Source organism: Halichoerus grypus, chromosome X (genome assembly GCF_964656455.1).
Source record: "Halichoerus grypus chromosome X, mHalGry1.hap1.1, whole genome shotgun sequence".
Lineage (NCBI taxonomy): Eukaryota > Metazoa > Chordata > Mammalia > Carnivora > Phocidae > Halichoerus > Halichoerus grypus.
The window spans coordinates 3238448-3264398 of record NC_135727.1 but is presented as its reverse complement, the minus strand read 5'-3'; the positions used below and the strand labels follow the sequence as shown (position 1 = coordinate 3264398).

Sequence of the window (25951 nt, the reverse complement as noted above, 5' to 3'; positions counted from 1 at the left end):
TATTCAACATAGTACTGGAAGTCCTATCCACAGCAATCAGGTAAGAAAAAAAATAATGAAAGGCATCCAAATTGGTTAGGGAAAAATAAAACTGTCATTATTTGCAAATGACATACTATATATAGAAAGCTCTAAAGATTCCACCCAATAACTATTAGAACAGATAAATGAATTCAGTAAAGTTGCAGAATACAAAATTAATATACAGAATTCTGTTGCATTTCTATATGCTAATAATGAAGTATCAGAAAGAGAAATTAAGAAAACGCTTCCACTTACAATTGCATCAAAATGAACAAAATACCTAGGAATAAACTTAACCAAGAAGTTGAAAGACCTATACTCTGAAAACTGTAAGACATGAAAGAAATTGAAAATAACACAAACAAATGGAAAAATATACCATACCCATGGATTGGAAGAATATTGTTAAAATGTCCATACTACCCAAAGAAATCTACAAATTCAATGTGATCCCTATCAAAATGTCAACAGCATTTTTCATAGAACTAAAAGAAATAATACTAAAATTTGTATGGAAACACAAAAGATATAAAATAACCAAAGCAATCTTGAGAAAGAACAGCTGGAAGAATCACACTCCCTGATTTCAAGATATACAACAAAACTATAGTAATCAGTGCATGAATTAGATACATAGATCAATAGAACAGAATACAGAGCCCAAAAATAAGCCCATGCCTCTATGGTCAATCAATGACAAAGGCAAAACTATACAATGGGAAGACAGTCTTTTTAATAAATGGTGTTGGAAAAACCGGACAACTACATGCAAAAGAATGAAACTGGACCACTTTCTTATACCACACACTAAAACAAACTCAAAATGGATTATAAAGACCTAAATGTGAGACCCAAAACTCCTAAAAGAAAACATAGGCAATAATCTCTTGGGCATGGGTCTTTGCAACATATTTATGGATATGTCTCCCCAGGCAAGGGAAATAAAAGCAAAAGTAACTATTGGGACTACACCAAAATACAAAGCTTTTGCACAGTGAAGAAAACCGTCAGCAAAACCAAGAAGGCAACCTAATGAATGGGAGAAGATATTTGCAAATGGTATATCTGATAAGGGGTTAAATATCCAAAATATACTAAGAACTTATACAACTCAACAACAAAAGCAAACAATCCAATTTCAAAAGAAAAAAAAAAAGGTGGAGGACCTGAATAGACATTTTTTTTTCAAAGAAGACATACAGATGGCCAATAGACACATTAAAATATGTTTGATACCACTAATCATCAGGGAAATGCAAATCAAAATCACAATGAGATACTACTTCACATCAGTCAGAATGGTTAGTATCAAAATGACAAAAAATAAGAAGTGTTGGCAGGGATGTGGAGAAAAGGGAACCCTTGTGTACTGCTAATGGAAATGTAAATTGGTACAATCACTGTGGAAAACAGTATGGAGGCTTCCCAAAAATTAAAAATAGAAATACAATAGATTCAATAATTTCACTATTGGGTATTTACCCAAATAAAACAAAAACCCTAATTTAAAAAGGTATGTAGACTCCTATGTTTATAGCAGCATTATTTACAACAACCAATATATGGAAGCAACTCAAGTGCCATTAGTAGATGAATGGATAAAGACGATGTGGTATACAATGGAATATTATCGAGAAAGAATGAGATCTTACCATTTGCAACAACATGGATAGACCTAGAGGGCATTATGCTAAGTGAAATAGGTCAGACAGAGAAAGACAAAGAGCAGATGATTTCACTCATATGGGGAATTTTTAAAACAAAACAAGAAAAATGAACAGAGAACAAAATGGTGGTTGCCAGAAGGGAGGTATGGGGGGGGTGGGCAAAATAGATGAAGGGAATTAAGAGGTACAAACTTCTAGTTACAAAATAAATAAGTCATAGACATGAAAAGTACAGCATAGGGAATATAGTTAATAAAATTGTAATAATATTGTTTGGTGACAGATGCTGACTACACTTAGCATGGTGAGCACTGAGTAATGTATAGAATTGTCAAATCAATACGTTGTACACCCAAAACTAATCTAACAATGTATGTCAGATATACTCCAATAATGAATTTTAAAAAAAAATATATGGGACTGGGAATCAGAGACTGGTGTTCTAGACCTACCTCTATGATTAATTTGCTGTAAGGTCTTTGAAAATTCTATTTCCCTTTCTGGACTTCAATTTCTTCATGCACAAAATGAGGGATCAGACTAGATGCTCTCTATGTGTTTTCCCATGTCTGTTATTCTAAAATTCCCATATCTCATATCCCTAACTATGGTGTTAGTTCCTTGAAAAGAAGGATTATGTTCCCAAAGTATTGCCCAAAGGCTGCTTACATCTGAATCATCTGGGGAATTTAATAAGATGTAGATTTTTTAGCACTACCCCAGAGCTACTAAATTATAATCTTCAGGTGTGGAGCCTGCTTCCTTGCTTGCACTCACTGAATGCTGACAACCATTGCATTTAACAAATTATTTATTTGAAATATTGGTCAATAACCCACTGTTGATTGTTGAAGCTACTTAGACAACCCAGGTGATTTAACTGAATAAAACACTAAAAGTGGATAAATGGAGAAATCTGTGGAAGATGGCAGAGTTGTAGGAGAACCCTCGGTTTGCCTAGAACATAGCAAGAAAGACATGCAATCATTCTGAACACTGAAGAAATTGATCTGAGGACTGACAGAACAAACTGCACAACTAGAGGGAAAGAAGCCACATCATGGAAGGTAGGAGGTGCAGAGATGTGATTTGGGGAAGACGAGGATTGCAGGTGCTGCAGAGGGGAGGGAACCCTGAACATGGAAAGAGGCGAGAGAATGAGAGAGAGAGAGAGAGGAGCAACAACGGGATCACACAAGGAAAACACTTACCCAAAGCCATTGACTGGGAAAACAAGAGGGGCTGATTATCATGAGTTTTTACAAATAACAGAGCTCAAGGACTGGAGTTTTAGAGGTCCATGCCATGGCCCATGTGGAGCCCAGCAGGCACTGCAGTTCTCCTATGGAGAAGGAGGGCATATAGCCCAGTAGTGGATGTATGATCTGAGGATTCCCTGAGATATACTGGGAGAGATGATTTCCCCTTCTTGGAGCACATCTGGGACAGGTAGCATTGCCTATCTGGAGACAAAAGAGCCAGCAGGCATCATTATGCTACCCTGCCCCCCAGCATAGGGACAGAGACACGTGCTGAGGGTGGCTAACCTGGATACCAGCTTTTTGCTGCACTTTATACGAAACTCAAAGCTCCTGAACTTTGGTGTGACTACCCTTCTGGGAAAAACCTGTCCCAGCCCCAGTGAGGTGAGACCCTCCCCCAAAGGACCAGCATGGGCCTACACCACACCAGGTCCCTAAAGTTTGCAGTTTTAAAACTCAGCCAGCCTGACTGGGATAAAATACAGGTGCACTGTGATGCCAGGTGGGCAGATGGCCCGGATACAGACAGGGCGAAGGCAGGGATCTGAGGGACACCTGGGACACATAAGGGGCAATTGTTTGCTCTTCTGTAAGAGCGTCCTGGACAGCAGTGGGCATGAACCCCTCTCCAGGGAGGACAGAGAGGGCTGGTGCTATTTCTTTCCCCTACCCTTCAGCATGAACTAACTTCATTAAGTAAAGGTCATGGCAAGGGATCTAATCAAAACAGATACAAGTAATATGCCTAATCCAGAATTTAAAACAACAATCATGAGGATAAGCTGGGTTTGATAAAACCATAGAAGACACCAGGGAGTCCCTTACCACAGAAATAAAAGACCTAAAAACTAGTCAGGCTGAAATAAAAAATACTGTAACCAACATGTGAAACCAACTGGATGTAATGAGCACAAGGATGGAAAAAGCAGAGGAACAAATAAATGATATGGAAGATTAAATTATGGAAAATAATGAAGCTGAAAATAAGAGGGAAAGAAAAATATTGGACCACAAATGTAGACTTAGGGAACTCAACGAATCCATAAAGCATAATAGCATTCATATTCATAGGAGTCCCAGAAGAAGAGAGGGAAAAGGGAGCAGAAGGCTTATTTAAGCAAATTATAGCTGAAAATCTCCCTAATCTGGGGAAGGAAACAGACATCCTATTCCAGGAGGGACAGAGAACTCCCATCAAAATTAACAAAAGCAGGCCAACACCAAGACATATTGTAGTTAAATTTGCAAAGTACAGATATAAGGAAAAAATCCTAAAAGCAGCAAGAGAAAAGAAGTCCCTAACCTAAGGGAAGGCAAATAAGGTTAGCAGCAGACCTCTCAACAGAAATTTGGCAGGCTAGAAGAGAGTGGCATGATATATTCAATGTGCTCAAAGGGAAAAATCTACAGTCAAGAATATTCTATCCAGCAAGGCTGTCATTCAGAATAGAAGGAGAGATAGAGTTTATCAGACAAAATCTAAAGGAGTTTGTGACCATTAAACCAGCCCTGCAAAAAATATTAAAGGGAGTTCCTTGAGTGAGAAAGACCAAAAGTGACAAAGACAAGAAAGGCACAGAGAAAATTTCCAGAAATAATGACTTAACAAGTAGTACAATGGAACTAAATTCATATTTATCAATAATCATGCTGAATGTAAATGGACTAAATGCCCCAATCAAAAGACATAGTGTGTCAGAATAGATAAAAAAAAAGACCCACCTCTATGCTGCCTACAAGAGACTCATCTTACATTTAAGACACTTGCAGGTTGAAAGTGAGGGGATGGAGGGGCGCCTGGGTAGCTCAGCCGGATGGGCGGCCAACTCTTGATTTCAGATCAGTTCATGATCTCAAGGTCGTATGATCGAGCCCTGTACCAGGATCCCTGCTCAGCAGGGAATCTGCTGGAGATTCTCTCCCTCTCTCTCTACCCCTCCCCCTGCTCACACACACACACACTCTCTCTAAAATAAACAAATAATTTTTTTAAAAAAAGAAGAAAGTGAGGGGATGGAGATGTATTTATCATGCTAATAGATGTCAAAAGCCAGAATAGCCATACTTATATCAGACAAACTAGATTTTAAATGAAAGATTAGAACAAGAGATGAAGAAGGGCATAACATCAAAATTAAGGGCTCTACCCAATAAGAAGATCTAACAATTATAATTATTTATGCCCCCAATTTGGGAGCACCCAAATATGTAAAATAATTAATAACAAACATAAAGGGAGTCATTGGTAATACAATAACAGTAGGGGATTCTAATACCCCACTTACAGCAATGGGCAGATCATCTAAGCAGAAGATGAACAAGGAAACAATGGCTTTGAATGACACACTGGACCAGATATAATAGATATATTTAGAACATTTCATCCTAAAGCAGAATACACATTTTTTTAGTGCACATGGAACATTCTCAAGAACAGATCACATACTGGGTCACAAATCAGCCCTCAACAAGTACAAAAAGATTGAGATCATACCATGCATATTTTCAGACCACAATACTATGAAACGAAGCCATCCACAAGAAAAAGTCTGGAAAGACCACAAATACATGGAGGTTAAAGAACATCATGCTAAAGAATGAATAGGTCAACCAGGAAATTAAAGAAGAAATTTTAAAAATGCATGGAAACAAATGAAAATGACAACATGAGGGTTCAAAACCTTTGAGAGGCAGCAAAAGCAGTCCTAAGAGGGAAGTATATCCAATGCAGGCCTACCTCAAGAAGCAAATATTCAACCTAAACTAACACCTAAAAGAGCTAGAAAAGAATAACAAAGAAGCCTAAAACTAGCAGAAGAAGGGAAATAATAAAGATTAGAGCAGAAATAAATGATATAGAAACAAACAAACAAAAAAACAGGAGAACAGACCAACAAAACTAAGAGCTGGTTCTTTGAAAAAATTAATAAAATTGATAAACCCCTAGGCAGATTTATGAAAAAGAAAAGAGAAAGCACCCAAATAAATAAAATCACAAATGCAAGAGATCACAACCAACACCACAGAAATACAATTATAAGAGAATATTGTGAAAAATTATATGCCAACAAATTGGGTATTCTGGAAGAAATGGATAAATTTCTAGAAACATACAAACCACCAAAACTGAAACAGGAAGAAATAGAACACTTTCATCAACTGATAACCACAAAGAAATTGAATCAGTAATCAAAAATCTCCCAACAAACAACAGTCCATGGCCAGATGGCTTCCTAGGGGAATTCTACCAGACATTTAAAGAAGAGTTAATACCTATTCTCCTAAAATGTTCTAAAAATAGAAATGGAAAAAAACTTCCAAAACCATTCTATGAGGCCAGCATTACCCTGATTCTAAAACCAGACAAAGGCCCCACTAAAAAAGAGAATTATGGGTCAATATCCCTGATAAACATGGATGCAAAAATTCTTAATAGTAGGAAATTGAATCCAACAGTACATTAAAAGAATCATTCACCACAATCAAGTGGGATTTATTCCTGGGTGGCAAGGGTGGTTCAATATTTACAACTCAATCAACATCATAAGCAACATTAACAAAAGGATAAGAACCATATCATCCTTTGAACAGATGTAGAAAAAGCATTTGACAAAGTAGAGCGTCCATTCTTGATTAAAAACCCTCAACAAAGTAGGGATAGAGGGAACATACCTCAACATCATAAAGGCCATATATGAAAGATCCATAGCTAATATCATCCTCAATGGGGAAAAACTGAGAGCCTATTACCTACAGTCAGAAACAAGACAAGGATGTACACTCTTACCATTACTATTTAACATAGCACTGGAAATCTTAGCCTCAGCAATCAGACAACAAAAAAGAAATAAAAGGCATCCAAATCAGCAAGGGAGAAGTCAAACTTTCACTATTTGCAGATGACATGATATTCTATGTAGAAAACCCAAAGATTCCACCAAAAAATTGCTAGAACTGATACACAAATTCAGTAAAGCTGCAAGATAAAAATCAATGTTCAGAAATCGGTTGATTTTTATACACTGATAATGAAGCAGCAGAAAAAGAAGTCAAGTAATCGATCCCATTTATAATTATGGCACCAAAAACCATAAGATACCTAGGAACAAACCTAACCAAAGAGGTAAAAGATCTGTACTCTGAAAACTATAGAACACTTATGAAAGAAACTGAAGATGACACAAAGAAATGGAAAAACATTCCATACTCATGGATTGGAATAACACATATTATTAAAATGTCTATACTACCCAAAGCAATCTACACATTTAATGCAATCCCTATCAAAATATCACCAGCCTTTTTCACAGAGCTAGAACAAACCATCCTTAAAAAAAAATCCTAAAATTTGTATGGAACCACAAAAGTTCCCAAATAGCCAAAGCAATCTTGAAAAAGGAAAGCAAAACTGGAGGCATCATGATTCCAGACTTCAAGCTCTAATACAAAGCTGTAGTCATTAAACAGTATGCTACTGGCACAAAAACAGACACATGGATCAATGGAACAGAACAGACAACCCAGAAACAGACCCACAATTGTATGATCTACTAATCTTTGACAAAACAGGAAATATCCAATGGAAAAACATCTTCAACAAATGGTGTTGTGAAAACTGGACAGCCAAATGCAGAAAGAAATTGGACCACTTTTTTACACCCTACAATAAAATAAATTCAAAATGGATAAAAGACCTAAGTGTGAAACAGGAAATCATCAAAATCCTAGAGAATACAGGCAACAACCTCTTTGAACTTGGATGCAGCAACTTCTTACTAGATACATCTCCAGAGGCAAGGGAAACAAAAGCAAAAATAAACTATTGGGACTTCACCAAGATAAAAAGCTTCTGCACAGCAAAGGAAACAATCAACAAAACTGAAAGGCAACCTTTGGGATGGGAGAAGATAGTTGCAAATGATATATCTGATAAAGGGTTAGTATCCAAAATCTATGAAGAACTTATCAAACTTAACACCCCAAAAAACAAATAATCCAGTTAAGAAATGCACAGAAGACATGAATAGACATTTTTTCCAAAAAGGACATCCAGATGGGTAGTAGAGACATGAAAAGATGCTCAATATCACTCATCTTCAGTGAAATACAAACCAAAACTACCATGAAATATCACCTCACACCTGTCAGAATGGCTAAAGTTAACAACAAAGGAATGAATAGATGTTGGTAAGCATGTGGAGAAAGGGGAACCCTCTTACACTGTTGGTAGGAATGCAAACTGGTGCAGCCACTCTGGAAAACAGTATGGCTGTTCCTCAAAAAGTTAAAAATAGAACTACCCTACAACCCAGCAATTGCACTACTAGGTATCTATCCAAAGGATACAAAAATACTGATTCAAAGGGACACATGCATCCCAACATTTTAGTGGCATTATCAACAGTAGCCCAATTATAGAAAGAGCCTATATTTGTTTATTTAAATTTAATTAATTAACATATAGTGTATTGTTAGTTTCAGAGATAGAGTTAAGTGATTCATCAGTTGTATATAACATCCAGTGCTCATTACATCAAGAGCCCAAATTTCAATCAACTGATAAATGGATAAAGAAGCAGTACACACACACACACACACACACACACACACACACACACACACTACAATACAGTATTATTCAGACATAAAAAAAGAATGAAATCTTGTCATTTGTGAAGATGTGGATGGAGCTAGAGTGCATTATGTAAAATGAAATAAGTCAGTGAGAGAAAGACAAATACCATATCATTTCACTCATATGTGGAATTTAAGAAACAAAAGAGATGAACATAGGGGAAAAAAAGAGAGAGGCAAACCATAAAACAGACTCTTAACTATAGAGAACACACTGATGGTTACTGGAAGGAAGGTGTGGGGGATAGGTTAAATAGGTGATGGGGATTAAGGAGGACACTTGTGATGAGCAGTGGGTGTTCTTTGTAAGTGATGAATCACTAAATTCTATACCTGAAACTATTATTACACTGTATGGTAGAACTAACTAACTGGAATTTAAATAAAAACTTGAAAAAAAGTGGATAAAATAATGCAGCAAAAGGATTTTTTTAACACACAAAGAACATCATTACAAAGGTATGAAAACAAGCAGACAAAAAGAAGCAGCTCTGCTAAGTATCAGAACTACCAGCATATACCACATAGTTGTAAGTTGTATTGGTTTTTTATTTCTAGCAAATACAAATACAGTGCCAACCCTAATATTTAGAGCCAGGGTTTCAGTAGTCTCATCCTTCCAAAGCATGAATTGCCCTGGACTTGGAAGAAGGTAACCCCCCCCCAAAAAAGTTTCTAATTCCCTTATATTAAATCTAGCACTACTTTGGCTTTTTCAAGGAGGATCTCTTGAAGTCCTCTTTAATATAATTACTAAAACGTTTGGCTATCTGATTTTCTAAGCACCAATAGGATGTAAACAAACCAGTGTAAACAGGAGAGGCTGCAACTAACACTGAGCATGGAGACACGCACACACACAAATACAAATATAGAATTAACATAATGAATGTTCTTTATGATGATCATAAAGCTACAAAGAGAAGGGACTATTGTGTTCAAAATTTTTATTTAAGATGATAAGAAAAGATGCAATACATTCTTAGAGAACTTTATTCTCAGAGTTAAAATTTAAAAGGCTTTAAGACTTGAAAAAATAAAGCTCATTTACTTAGAATTTCCATCTTATTTAGACCATCTATCATAGCCCAGTGAAATCAGATACATAAGAAGTTAATAAAACAGAATTAGCCTGTTTTTCCAGACTGGAGTAAAGAACAAAAAGGGCCTCATTGCCCAAGTTTCTAAGGACATATTAGTCCAGTTCTGTAGCCCTCAGCCTCAGAAATTATTTTGAAATTTCTGATAGATGGAAAGACTCAGCATGTATTAAGATAACCCTGCAAAAATAATTAGGAACAAGTCCTAATACTTTCAAGAATATGGGGTAGTAGCCAAGTGTAAAACAATAACACAAAAGCCACCACCAAAGAATAAAATATCCTGCGTGATACTTAAATATTTCAAGGCTTAAGAGGATCATTGTTATTAATAATATTCTCTGAAAGAGATGGGGTTTTAAAACCAAAAGAAGTTTAATACAGCTGAGGAACACAGAGTTTGGGGACAGGAGGACTAAGAAACAAGACTGCCAAGATGGGTAGAGGCTGAGTTACAAGAATATTGGCTACAGAGTAGAGGTTAGTTTGGGTGGGAGCAAGACTTCAGGAAGTAAGACCAACTAGAGACTTTTGTAGTAGTCCAAGTGGAAGACAATATTGGATTAAACTAAGGTGGTAGCTGGAAAGTTGGGGAAAAGTAGATGAATCCAAAAGATGTGGGGGGTGGGTAGTAATTACATACCTTGGAAAATAATTCAATCTAGAAAGCAAAGGGTAGAAAATTAGCAAAGATGATTCCCAGTTTCTGGCTTGAACAATGGGGTGCATAGAGGTGTTATTGACTAAAACAAGGAAAATGGGAGACAGGCATATCATGTTCATTGTTTTTGTTGTTGTTAAGAGTAGGGGAGGGAGATGGAGATGATGAAACTAATTTGGACATACTTAGTTTAAGGAGTTTATGGGTAGTCAAGTAGACATGTCCAATAGATGTTGAATATAGAGGTATGACACTCAAAAGAAGTTAGGAATGATAACTGAGATGAGAGTCATTGGTATATATAGAAGGTTATGATGTCATGGGAATAGATTAAATCACTCAGAGTCTGTATGGTAAGAACACCTAGAACAAAACAAAGAAAAACACCAACACATGAGTGAACAAAGGAAAAGATTACCAAAAATACTACAAAAGATCTTTATATCACAAAGGCCTTTAATACAGCTGTGTAATATTGTGGAAAATTCTAAAGAGAGCACAGCCATAAAAGTATGAAGAAAATCAGATGTAGTATTTACTGCTGGTACTGTGTCCAGATCTCTTTTACTGGGCCAGGGAAACTGTTCCTCTACTACTTCAGAGTATTAACATTGGCTGAAGGAAGCCACCTTTCCTTAAAATGCCTGGGAGGTTCTGCCTTCCTCCAGTTAGCCCACAGACAATGGCTGATTAGGAAGAGGCTACAGAAGTCCAGCCCCTTGCCTGAGGTGGGCCAAATCTGTAGTGCCATTCATCCCCATGGGGTCAAATGGAGGCTACACTTCAAGTGAAATCACATCTTTGCTTTACTTTCCTCCCTTCCCCATCTTGCTTTCCTTGCTTCCTTACAAGTTTCTCTGAGAGCACTCTCTATAAATTATTTGCTTTTGAATCCTTGTCTCAGGCCCTGCTTCTAGAGAACTTAATCTAAGAAACAGGGAATTGTGATGTCTCTGAAGTAAAAGAAAGAATTGTTCTTAAACCACATATTTATATTTTATTCATGTTTATATATGTGTGTATTTTATTTCATAATAAAAAAGGAGTTAAGGAGGGAGGGGAGAATCAACAATGTTGAATGTTGCTACATGCTACTAAAAAAGTTTAAAAAAAAGTTGAGTAATAAAAGAACAGACAAGTGTTCATTTTAGTAACAGAGCCAACATTGGCTATCTCGGTTGCAGAAATTGCTTTAGAGTCACGAGGTTGGAAGTCAGACAGCAGCACTGGAAGAATGGATGAGAGGTGAGTAAGTACAGACAGTAAAGAAAACTGCTGTTTCAGGAAGTAGGACTGTGAAGAGGAGGAAAGACTTAAGGCACTATTTGGAAGGCAGATTTTCAAATTTAACATGGGAGGTTCTTGATCACATTTAAATGCTAATGGAACAGAGACAATAATAAGGGACAAGTTGGAGATCTAAGAGAGAAAAAAAAACAATTGAGTGTAAATGGTTGGAGAGAACTGCTTTTAAGATGTTACAGAGGGAATTTAAACATGAACTAGGGACTTGCTCAAGAAGACCTTTGAGATCTTTTTCTACCTTGAGAGTCTGAGCTTGGATGATGTTTTTTTAAAATACAATGTAAATTCAATTAGCCCACATATACTACATCGTTAGTTTTGGGTGTAGTGTTCAATGATTGATTAGTTTCATATAACACCCAGTGCTCATCACATCACATGCCCTCCTTAATTGAATTTAAATAAAAAAAGAAACAAATAAATTGAAATATAGCTCAAAAAATAAAATAAATAAAATAAAATGTAATATTAAAGGATCAGGAACCAGAGTACCTGAGTTCATCTAGGAAAAAAACCAAAAGTTTTGGTATAAGGCAAGAATTTATCACAGTTTTCTTTTGTTCTAGGAGGTAAGGGTTCTTACCCGCCAATATCCTGCTTCACAAAATCTCCAGGTTCTTGTCGTCTTGATTCCCCTTGGCCGGTTATTACAGGAAAAATATTAATCAGGAAAAGAAGCCCAAGGCTGGTTGTGTAGAAGTGACTCATTTGTGTGATTATCATCTTCTTAGGCACCAACTTGAAGAGACCTGTGAGAGCCATGTTCAGGGAAAAGAGGAAGGAGAAGGAGTGGAAGGCAAAAAAGAAAAAGGTAAAAAAAAAATATTTTATTCAATTCTATTAGAGCCATTTAACTTCCCTAGTGTCCAGTTACTAAATGATTAAGGTGACAATCCCCTTTCCCCAGTTCATCAATGCCACCAAAATTCATTCCCAACAATTGTCAATTTCTTCCTGTTTCAGTCTTGGCAGCTTATAGGTTTCCAGGAAGGCCTCCATTTCATCCAGATTGCTCAGCTTATTGGCATATAGTTGTTGATAATAATTTCAAATAATTGTTTCTATTTCCTTGGTGTTAGTCGTGATCTCTCCCCTTTCATTCATAATTTTATTAATTTGGGTCCTTTCTCTTTTCTTTTGGATAAGTCTGGCCAGTGGTTTATCGATCTTATTAATTATTTCAAAGAACCAGCTTCTAGTTTCGTTGATCTGATCTACTGTGTTCCTGGTTTCTAATTGATTGATCTCTGCTCTAATCTTAATTATTTCTCTTCTAATGTGTGGCTTAGGCATCGAAAAAAAAGCAATTTTTATGGTCAATACAATATATGGGCTGTGGCATTCATGATTCACTAACTATACAAGAGTTGATGGTCATTTTACAGAAATTAACAGTTCAGAAAAGCATAGCATATAAGTAAGAAAATATGGTGCATGAGCAGATGATTCTGGGGCATGAGAATCAGCTGTGGTATGAATAGTAACCATGATATATGCTTGAACATCCAAAGTTCTTTAGTATACCCTAAATGTTGTATGATTACACAACAAATGCTAATAGTCAAATAATCATCATACAAAATTGACAATTACTCTACAGGAACAAAGAGACTTGGTATAGGATATTAAGTCCAAATTGCAAAAAATAATCCATGGAATATGAGACAGAACTATGACAGATGCTCAGAAAACATAAGTATATGAGCAACAATCCTGGGTATAGGACTTCTCCTATTCTCATAGCTATGCTGCATGAGCAAAGAGACCCATAATGTGTGTTCAACTACACTATCCTACTATATACTATGGGTTATGATTATGGTAAAAAAGCATCAATTGTTCTCACAGTAAGAATAGATGCCAATGCTACAGAAGCAAATGTTCATGATTTGGAAGGAGAAAACTATGATACATGATGCATAAAAAGACAACAATGTTATATATACTCAGACTAAGGTACATGTTCACCTAACTATGAGAAGACAGCCATCACATATAGAGGAGGTTGGACATAATATGTGTCCTCCAAATACCATAACACTTTGGTTTTGGGGGATTTTTTAAAAAGATTTTATTTATTTATTTGAAAGAGAGAGAGACAGAGCACATGCAGGCAGAGTGGCAGGCAGAGGGAGAGCGAGAGGGAGAAGCAGGCTCCCCGCTGAGCAAAAAGCCTGATGTGGGGATCCATCCCAGAACCCTGGGATCATGACCTGAGCTGAAGGCAGACACTTAACTGACTGAGCCACCCAGGCACCCCTATAACATTTTGTTAACAAACATCATTATTACAATGCATGTGAAGACATTTATGTATAAAACGATTTGACCACACTATATGTCAGAAAACCGTAACACATGAGCCTAATAATCACTGAACAAGACAACAGGGCCTTGGTAAACACTTCCTTAAAACATTATATATGATCAAGGGGCACCCGGTGGCTCAGTCGGTTAAGTGTCTGCCTTTGGCTCAGCTCGTGATCTCAGGGTCCTGGGATCGAGCCCCACATCGGGCCCTCTGCTCAGTAGCCTGCTTCTCCCTCTCCCTCTGCCTGCCACTCCCCCTGCTTGTACTCCCTCTCTCTGTATCAAATAAATAAATAAAGTCTTAAAAGAAGACATTATACATGATCAAAAGCATGCCACAGGACTGTGGCACAACAATGTGAATAATTAACACTACTAAACTGCACTTTTAAAAGTGATTAAGATTTTTTATGTGCTTTTAACCACAGTTAAATTTTTTAATTAAAAAAATGCTACTGGAACAGGTAGCCTTAACAAGTTAGAAAATATCTACAAACAGTCCCCAATCCTGGTATATATACACAGCAATGTGGCACATTAGCAGCTATTAGCATTAAATGAACATACATCCATGACACATGCTCAGATGACCATCAAACAACTGCAAACAAGGACTGTAGGACAGCAGACCCTTAAAATTCTTCTTCTGACAAACTTGGTGAATTTTCAAGTGACCATAGTGCATAAACTGAAAGCCTTAACACTTAAAGAGCCTTCAAACATGATAAAGTATTCATGTAGCTATAGACAATTATAGTATGCTTAGACAACCATGATGTGTGTGAAGAGATATTTGGTATATCAGTCCTTAACCATGATGTGTGCACACAAACTGTGTGTATCACAGCACCCGTGATCAGGAATTAAGTGACATGGTTTAGGAGCAGACAGCCATACTAGCAGAGTAGACTGCCATGGTGCAGGAACAGAAGGCCATGGTCCAAGAGTAGGCAAACATGCTCAAAATTTTTCTGACTGGAGCAGAGAGATAAGATATAGATGCAGGTGGCCACAATGAAGAACTGATATCTCTTTAGTAATGATGATCAATAGTGAATAAATAGCTATCTATAACATATGAACAAAGAAGTATAGCACACACATCCATAATGAATAAACTGAAAATTACAGCAAAAGGACATCATATAATGACATGGATATTTAAACAACTATGCTGCATGAAGAGAATGCAACACTAATTCTAGTTTTAAAGTTGATATAGAGAAGCCAAGCCACACTGCAAAAGTAAACCACCATGGTATATGGTCCTATAAGTACAGCATATGGATAAACACCAATGACATATGAACTTACAACCAATAAGCATAATCAGATAACCATGGGCACTATAGCAGATACCTATGATAGGAGCTGATTGACTATGAAATAGGAGGGGATAACCCTTGTGCAGGCTCAGATAATCTTGATATTAGAATGGATTATCCATGGTACATGAACACACAATTATGACACATGCTCAAGCCACCATAATACGTGGTTGCACAGCCAAAATAACAAATGGTTACTCAAACAATTCACTCTGCTCAAGAGCTAAAGGAGAGTACAAGTAACAAACCAGAGGGAAATACCATCTATAAGCTGATGACTTGCAAATTAATATCTGTATCCCAGATATCTCCTGCAACCCACATCTGCACTCAGATGTCTGAGAAGCATCTTAAACCTAACATGTTAAAATCTGAGGTTCAGATATTCACCTCCCTACACATACAAACCTGGTCCCCCTGTAGTCTTTCCAATATCAGGTAATGGTAATTACCCTTCCATTTGCTCAGAGTAAAAACTCTGATGTCATTCTTGACTTCTCTTTTAGTCTCATACCCCACATCCAATCTGTCAGCAAGTCTCATTGGCATTGCATTTAAAAAGGAACATCCAGAATAAAACCACTGATCATCACCTCTGCTGCTATTACTTGGGCTCAGCATCTTTTGCTGAGATCGCTGTAAAAGCCTCTTAACTGGGCTTGTTGACTCTGCCCTTGCTTCCCTACAGTCTTGTCTCTATACAACAGAGTGAACTTTAAAACCGTTAAGTCAGATCATGTCTCTCTTCTGCTCAAAATCTTCCAATTGCTCCGCAGTTCAAAAGCCATATTATGATCTACAAGGACCTACATGATCTAATCTCCAAATAGCTGGCTAACCTTATCCTCTACTACCCTCCTCTCTTACTCACTGCACTTCAGCCACTATGACCTCCTTGCTGCCAATTGGATATACCAGGCATGTTCCAACTCTAGGGACTTTGCAACTGCGATTGCCTCTACTGGGACTATTTTTCCATCTAATTTCCAGATAGTTTGTTCTTTCTCTCACTTCATGTTTTTGCTCAAATATCAGCTTTCTCAATGAGGCCTTCACTGACCACCCTACCTAAAATTTCAATCCTTCTTCACATCCTGGATACTTCTTATGCAGTTGCCTGCTCTATTTTTCCTCATTTGCACTTCTTTCTTTCTTTTTTTAATTAAACTTATTTTATTTTTATTTATTTTTTAATTTAAATTCAATTAGCAAACATATAGTACATCATTGGTTTTTGATGTAGTGTTCAATGATTCATTAGTTGCGTATAACACCCAGTGCTCATCACATCACGTGCCTTCCTTAATACCCATCACCCAGTTACCTCATCCCCCGACCCACCTCCCTTTCCACAACCTTCAGTTTGATTCCTGGAGTCAAGAGTCTCTCATGGTTTGTCTCCCTCTATGATTTCTTCCCAGTTTTCCCTCCCTTCCCCTATGATCCTCTGTGCTATTTCTTATATATTCCACATATGAGTGAAACCATATGATAATTGTCTTTCTCTGATTGACTTATTTCACTTAGCATTATACCCTACAGTTCCATCCATGTCATTGTGAATGGTAAGTATTCATCCTTTCTGATGGCTGAGTAATATCTCATTTGCACTTCTAATATATATTTCATGGGGTTTTTTGCTATATTTTCTAATATATATTTCATGGGTTTTTTATCTGCTATTCCAGCACAATATAAGCTCAATGGGGACAAGGAATTTTCCTTGCCTTATTCATGGATATATGCCCAATGCACAGAATGCCTGATAAATAATGCATACTTAATAAATAGTTAATGAATGAATGTTACTTTGAAAAAGTCACATCCATAAATGAGGTAAGATAGTATAAAGATCACCTTCATACTACCAGATCAAGAGACTACTCAGCACTACCAAATACTAGTCATGTTAGGCCTTAAAGACTTCCTTCTTCAATGTAAAATGGGAATAGTAATATTCATAAAAATTCTAGATTAAATAATATACATAAAATGCCTGTCTAAAGACCTGCCACCAGGATGTCTGTTAGATCCTGTCCAAATACAAATTCATTTTATCACAAACTTTTGAGCATCTACTATGTACAAGACACTGATACAGCACATTCTTCAATTAGGATTCCTAAAACTTCTTTACCTCAGTGCCTAGAAACTACCAGATACTGACACTCTGCCCACCAACTCCCCACTTGGATACTATGAGGCACTATCTGCCAGAACATTACCTGAACTGAGGCATCCCAAATGATGCTACTGAGATACTATAAAGCCAACTCTGACATTTCTTTGCCTCAGTTTGTCACAAGAGTTTCTTTTGAGGCCATCTAATTCCACTTAGCCTCAAAGCACTGCCATTATTAAAAGCTTTGAAGTCAGAAACATCTTAGTGCCAATTCTTGATATACCACACCCAGAAATCTGAGATTGGGTGAATGATTTGACTCAACATTCTCATCTATAAAATGTTGATAATGATAATACTACCATATAGGAGTGTTATGAGAATTAAATGGCATAATTCATGGGCAGAACTAAGCATTATGTTTGACATATAGTAATCCTTGGTCACTGTAAACTACAGGTCAATTCCTTGACCTCTTGCCCCCCAGTGAGCCTCAGCTTCACCCTAATCCAGCCACTCATTCTCATGGTCATATCCTAAATCTTGTCATTACAAATCCATGATCTCAAGTAATTATCTGACCACATCTTTTCAACCCTTGTCACCTAGTACCTTTATACTGTCAATTCTTCTACCCTCCTAATCTGTAATCCCTTGATCCTACCACCTTTAAATTGCCCATTATCACCTACATGTCCTTACTTCCTTTCTTGTGCTACTTGGATTACATACAGAGTCCATAATTAATATGATTAAAATCATTCTCTGATATGTGTCTTCAACACACTTGTCTCTCTCTTACTCTGCTGTAACTGCCTGGAAAGACATAAAACAGCACTAACCACAACCTCCTCCTCTGAAAGTCCTTGAACTCCGCGTTACCACCCTAGTTATACTACACCTCTGACCATTTATATTCTATCTCCTTTGTGGGCTTCCCCTTTAGAGGGATACCTCTAAAATTTTCCCTGGCTTGGGATTAATACAATTCAAAATATATTTCCTATCAGGTACAAAATATATTTCCTATCAGATACATATAATCTCTATGAAAAAAAAAAAAAGCTTAAAACATCTATGGAGAACAGAACATTATGAATAGTAAAGTAGGAGACTTGAAAAAGAACCAAATATGACTTCTGGAAATAAAAAGATTTGAAAAGTAAAGTGTACATCTTAATAGGACACACACTACATATAAATAGAAACAGATTGCATATCTTCTACATTAGAAGAGGGCAAAAAATAAAATGACTTAAGAACTGTCAATCCAAATAAGAAATAAAAGAAAAAAACCTAAAATAAGCATGCTAAATAGGAAACATTAAAAGATGATAGTTTCTAGGGCGCCTGGGTGGCTTAGTTGGTTAAGCGACTGCCTTCGGCTCAGGTCATGATCCTGGAGTCCCGGGATCGAGTCCCGCATCGGGCTCCCTGCTCTGCAGGGAGTCTGCTCCTCCCTCTGACCCTCCCCCCTCTCATGTGCTCTCTCATTCTCTCTCTCTCAAATAAATAAATAAAATCTTTAAAAAAAAAAAAAGATGATAGTTTCTAATTCAGATATATTAGCAATTTTAGTCTCTAAAGGCCCTATTTCAAATAAAAAGATCATCAGACTAGATTAAAATACTATAACTAAATTAGCTGCATGTTGTTTATAAGAGTCATATCTAAAACACAAAGGAATAGAGAAGTTGAAAGTAAAAGCAAAAAGTAATGCTATGCAAATATTAACCAAAACATTATTTTTAACATTCAGGAAGTACAGACTTTAATTCAAAGGTTTTACTAAAGATAAAGAGGAAAACTCCATATGGTAAAAGGTTCAATTTAACAAGAAGTGTAATAAAATTCTATACATCTAATAACACAGCTTTAAAATATGTAAAGCAAAAATGGACAGAACTACAAAGAAACATAGACATATCTATGATCATAATGGGGTACTTTAACACACCTCTTTTAGAAATTGACAGATTAGACAGATTTTAAAAATCAGGACAGATAAAAAAGATTTTAACAAGATGAATAACAAATCTGACCTGTTGGAAATATATAGAATACTGTATCCATTGATGGCAAAAATACATATTATTTTTAATCTCACTAGATATATATACAAAAATGTATGAGACTAGAAAGTGAATTACAACAAATTTCAAATGATTAAAATAATACACACAGGATATGGATATATATGAAACTTATGGACAAATAAAATCAAAATACAAATTAGAACATCATAAGTGTACAATAACAAAATCACTATTAAAACTTATGGCATGCAGCTAACAGTATTTAAAGAAAAACATGTGGCCTTATATACATATATCAAAAAGAAAAAAACTTAATGGGTAAAGAAGAAGATCAAAATAATCTCATAGAGTAAAGATACTAATTAAGATAGGAGCATCAATTTTTGAAATAGAAAATAATTTATAAAAGAGATAATTAAGAAATCCAAAAGTTGATTCATTGAAATAACTAACAAACAGATCAAGAGTGTAGTTCAACAACTTTGTAACAACTTGTTTGAAGATTTAGATGAAATGAACAAATTCCTAGAAAAATATAACACACTAAAACAGAATCAAGAAGAAATTAGAGAAAAATGAATAATCCTGTAAGCATTAAATAAATGGAAATAGTAGTAAAAAATGTGTCCACAAAGAAAACTCAGGGCCAGATGATTTAACCAGTGAGTTTTGCTGAACATTCAAGGAAGAAATAATGTAAATTGTATGTTAATTTACCCATAAATAATAAAAGATGCAATATCCCTAAATCTGTGTTACTAGATTAGCATAACCTTAATACCAAACCCTGACAATGACAGCATAAGAAAAGAAAATTACTGGCAAAAATCCAGAAGAAATTTAGTAAATTATATCAATACCTAAAATGAATAATACATCATGTTCAAATTGGGTTTATCCTAGGTATTCAAAATTAGTTGAATATTAGAATATCAATTAATATAATTCATCTACATCAATAAATTTTTTTAAAGTTATGACTATCAATATAAGACTAGAAGGGAATTTCTTTGATTTATTGCAGGGTATCTACAGAACAACCTATAGAAAACAACATACCAAAAAGAGAAATTATAAAAACCGTCACTTTGAGATCAGGAAGACGATGCCACTCCTGTTCTACCTTCTATTAAAAGTCCTAGGTAGTGGAACAAAATAAGAACAATAAAAGAGATAAAGTTTGGAAAGGAAGAAACAAAATTCATTACCTGGATATGATATGACTGTGTATACAGAAAATCTTAGATAATCAACAAATAAATTATTGGAATTTGTAAGAGACTTTTTAAAAATAGCTGGATACAAAATTAATATCCAGAAGTCAATTAAATTCTAAATATAATTATATACTTAATTTTTTTAAATTATATATATATAATAACATAAAGTTAAGAGGTACCATATGATCCAGTAATTCCATTACTGGGTATTTGACCAAAGAAAACAGAAACACTATTTTGAAAAGATATATGAACCCGATGTTTATTGAAGCATTATTTACAATAGCCAAGATATGGAAGGAACCCAAGTGTCCATCCATAGATGAATGGGTAAAGAAGATGTAGTGTATATTTCAATGGAATATTAGTCAGCCATAAAAAAAGAATATGATCTTGCTATTTGCAACAATATGGATTGATCTACAGGGTATAATGCTAAGTGAAATAAGTCAGACAAAGAAACACAAATACCATGTGATTTCACTCAAATGTGGAATTTAAGAAACAAAACAAAGAAAAAAAAGAGACAACAAAAACTAGACTCTTAACTACAGAGAATAAACTGGTGGTTGCCAGCGGGGAGGTGGTTGGAGGTGATGGATGAAATAGATAAAGGAGATTAAAAGCACATTTATCATGATGAGTATTGAGTAATATATATAATTGTCAAAACATTAGATTGTATACTTGAAACTAATATACCACTGGATGCCAATTATATTTCAATTAAAAAAAAAAGAATTGCCTAGGCCTAGAAATAAATCTAACAAATGATGTACACTGCCTCTATAAGATAAAACTATGGAATGGTAAAGAGATGATGAAGACCTAAATAAGTACAGAAATACAACTTTAAACACAATATTGTCAAGTTGTCAATGCTGCTCAATTTATTTTTTGATTGATTGGTCAGGCTTGATAAGCTGATTCTAAAATTTTGCATGGAAATGCAAAGGGCCAAGAATATCTTTTTGAAATCCTGAAGAAGAATAAGGTAACAGGACTTGCTCTATTAATATCAAGACTGATTTTAAAAATTGTATAATGGGGGGGCAGAGCAAGATGGCAGAGGAGTAGGAGACCTGGATTTCGTCTGGTCTCAGGAATTCACCTGGATAGGGATCAAACCATTCTGAACACCTACAAACTCAACAGGAGATCGAAGAAAAGAAGAGCAACAACTCTCTGAACAGAAAAGCGACCACTTTCTGGAAGGTAGGACGTGCGGAGAAGTGAATCCGAGGTGATATTCGGGAGGATAGACGGCGGGGGAGGGGCCTCCGTCGGCCGCTTCTGGCAAGTGATAGAGCCGCGGAGCACAAAATCGGAACTTTTAGAAGTCTGCTCCACTGAGGGACGTCGCTCCAGTGGCTAAGCGGGGGGTGGAACCCTCGGGACAGTGTGGTCTCAGGACCCTCGGGGTCACAAAAAGACCGGGGGTGCCTGAGTGCGGCAGAGCTCCCAGGGATCGGAGCGGGGAAGCCGGCTGCAGAGACGGAGCCCAGGCGCGGGCTGTCAGCTCGGGGTTGTCATAGACCGTGATCCGCGGCACAGTCGGGCCACTGCTCCTCCAGCAGGAACCCGACAAGCGGCAGATCCGGGGAGACTCACCTTCTTCCCCCGGGAGGAGAGGTGCGGGAGCGCACCGCGGGGATCTGCTGGGTTTGGAGACTCCACCCAGGGTCGGGGGACAGAGATAGAAAGGCGCGGTCACAGGCCGGGTGAGCGCGGAGTGCGGCCGGAGACCGGGGAGACGGGAGTGACTGACGACTTTTCTCTGGGGGCTCGCTGAGGAGCGGGACCCCGAGTTCTCGGCTCCTCGGGGGCGGAGACTGGGAGGCCGCCATTTTCACTCTCGGCCTCCAAAACTGTACGGAAAGCTTGCAGGGAACAAAAGCTCCCGAGAGCAAACCCGAGCAGATGACTTAGCCCGGACCGGCAAGGGTGGGGCAATTCCGCCTCCGGCAAAGACATTTGGGAACCACGGCAACAGGCCCCTCCCCCAGAAGATCAGCGAGAACAGCCAGCCAAGACCAAGTTTACCGATCAATGAGAACGGAAGAACTCCAGCGCTAGGGGAATACTGCACATAGAATCCATGGCTTTTTTACCATGATTCTGTAGTCTTTCAAAGTTAATTTTTTTTAACTGTCTTTTTTTTTTTTTTGAATTTTTCTTTTTCCCTTTTTCAACCAACATCTTATCAATCCCTTTTTTGAAAAACATTTTTAGGGGCTCCTGGGTGGCTCAGATGGTTAAGCGTCTGTCTTTGGCTCAGGTCATGATCCCAGGGTCCTGGGATCGAGTCCCATATCGAGCTCCCTGCTCAGCAGGGAGCCTGCTTCTCCCCCTCCCTCTGCTTCTCCCCCTGTTCATGTTCTCTCTCTCTCTGTATCTCTGTGTCTCAAATGAATAAATAAATTTAAAAAAATAAAAAAAAATAAGTAAAAAAAATTTTTATTTTTCATTTTTAGAGTCATAGTCTATCCCTTCATAGTAGTTACCCATATTTTTGGCATATATATATAAGTTGTTCTCTCTTTAAAATTTTGAGATAGTTTCTTCTAACAGATCAAAATATACCCTAAATCTCTAGTGTATGGTTTTTTTCTACTCCCCTGCCTGATCACATTCTCTCCCTTTTTTTTTCTTTTTTTTTAAATCCTCTTCTTTCTTTTTTCAAAAAACTTCTTATCAATTCCTTTTATAAAATTTTCTATAATTTCCATCTTTACAGTCATATTGCATCCCTTCATCATATCAACCCTTATTTTTGTACATATATAAGTTTTTCTTTCTTTAAAATTTTGGGAGGCACTTTCTTCTAACAGACCAAAATATACCCAAAATCTAGTGTGTGGCACTGATCTATATACCAGCCTAATCATATTTGATCACATTCTGTTTTTTTTTTTGTTCTGTTCTGTTTTTGTTTGTTTTTATCTTTTTCTTTTTCTTTTTTTTTTTTCTTTTTCTTTTTTCTCTCTTTCCCTTTCTTTTCCCACTGTTTCAGATCTTTTCTGATTTGTTTAGAGTATATTTTCTGGGGACGTTGTTACCCTGTTAGCATTTTGTTCTCTCATTAATCTATTCTCCTCTGAACAAAATGACAAGATGGAAAAAATCACCTCAACAAAAAGAACAAGAGGTAGTACCGACTGCCAGGGACCTACCCAATACGGACATTAGTACGATGTCGGATCTAGAGTTCAGAATCATCACTTTAAAGATACTAGCCGGGCTTGAAAAAAGCATGGAAGTTATTAGAGAAACCCTTTCTGGAGAAGTAAAAGAACTAAAATCTAACCAAGTAGAAATCAAAAAGGCTATTAATGAGGTGTAATCAAATATGGGGGTGCTAACTGCGAGGAAAAACGAGGCAGAAGAGAGAATAAGTGATACAGAAGACAAAATGGTGGAAAATAAAGAAGCTGAGAAAAAGAGAGATAAACAACTACTGGATCATGAGGCCAGAATTCGAGAGATAAGTGATACCATAAGACAAAACAACATTAGAATAATTGGGATCCCAGAAGAAGAAGAAAGAGAGAGAGGGGCAGAAGGTATACTGGAGCAAATTATAGCAGACAACTTCCCTAATTTGGGGAAGGAAACAGGCATCAAAATCCAGGAAGCACAGAGAACCCCTCTCAAAATCAATAAAAATAGGTCAACACCCCGACAGCTAATAGTACAACTTACGAGTCTCAGAGACAAAGAGAAAATCCTGAAAGCAGCTCGGGAGCTCGGGAGAAGAGATATGTAACCTACAATGGTAGAAACATTAGATCGGCAACAGACCTATCCACAGAGACCTGGCAGGCCAGAAAGGACTGGCAGGATATATTCAGAGCACTAAATGAGAAAAATATGCAGCCAAGAATACTTTATCCAGCTAGGATGTCATTGAAAATAGAAGGAGAGATAAAAAGCTTCCAGGACAAACAAAAACTAAAGGAATTTGCAAACACAAAACCAGTCCTACAAGAAATCTTAAAAGGGGTCCTCTAAGCAAAGAGAGAGCCTAAAAGCAACATAGACCAGAAAGGAACACAGACAATATACAGTAACAGTCACCTTACAGGCAATACAATGGCACTGAATTCATATCTTTCAATAGTTACCCTGAATGTAAATGGGCTAAATGCCCCAATCAAAAGACACAGGCTATCAGATTGGATAAAAAAACAAGACCCATCGATATGCTGTCTGCAAGAGACTCAGTTTAGACCCAAAGACACCCCCAGATTGAAAGTGAGGGGGTGGAAAACCATTTACCATGCTAATGGACACCAAAAGAAAGCTGGGGTGGCAATCCTTATATCAGACAAATTAGATTTTAAACCAAAGACTGTAATAAGAAATGAGGTATGACACTATATCCTACTTAAAGGGTCTATCCAACAAGAAGATCTAACAATTGTAAATATCTATGCCCCTAACATGGGAGCAGCCAATTATATAAGGCAATTAATAAAAAAAGCAAAGAAACACATCGACAACAATACAATAATAGTGGGGGACTTTAACACCCCCCTCACTGAAATGGACAGATCGTCTAAGCAGAAGATCAACAAGGAAATAAAGACTTTAAATGACACACTGGACCAAATGGACTTCACAGATATATTCAGAACATTGCATCCCAAAGCAACGGAATACACATTCTTCTCTAGTGCCCATGGAACATTCTCCAGAATCGATCACATCCTAGGTCATAAATCAGGTCTCAACCAGTACCAAAGCATTGGGATCATTCCCTGCCTATTTTCGAACCACAATGCTTTGAAACTAGAACTCAATCACAAGAGGAAAGTCGGAAAGAACTCAAATACATGGAGCCTAAAGAGCATCCTACTAAAGAATGAATGGGTCAACCAGGAAATTAAAGAAGAATTTAAAAAATTCATGGAAACCAATGAAAATGAAAACACAACTATTCAAAATCTTTGGGATGCAGCAAAGGCGGTCCTAAGAGGAAAGTATATAGCAATACAAGCCTTTCTCAAGAAACAAGAAAGGTCTCAAGTACACAACCTAACCCTACACCTAAAGGAGCTGGAGAAAGAACAGCAAATAAAGCCTAAACCCAGCAGAGAAGAGAAATAATAAAGATCAGAGCAGAAATCAATGAAATAGAAACTAAAAGAGCAGTAGAACAGATCAATGAAACTAGGAGCTGGTTCTTTGAAAGAATTAACAAGATTGATAAACCACTGGCCAGCCTTATCAAAAAGAAAAGAGAAATGACCCAAATCAACAAAATCATGAATGAAAGAGGA

The 25951-nt window shown here is 36.9% G+C and overlaps 1 protein-coding gene across 3 annotated transcripts in view; it reads right to left on the bottom strand.

The window, feature by feature from the left end:
- GABRA3 (gamma-aminobutyric acid type A receptor subunit alpha3) overlaps window positions 1–25951 on the bottom strand; it is a 386726-nt gene that overhangs the window by 273914 nt on the left and 86861 nt on the right. For all 3 annotated transcript variants that reach the window (XM_078065249.1, XM_078065248.1, XM_078065247.1), the window contains one exon: window positions 12237–12402. In XM_078065249.1, the coding sequence (XP_077921375.1) occupies window positions 12237–12376 (140 nt within the window). In that variant the 5' untranslated portion in view covers window positions 12377–12402. The remainder of the gene's footprint in view (window positions 1–12236; window positions 12403–25951) is intronic.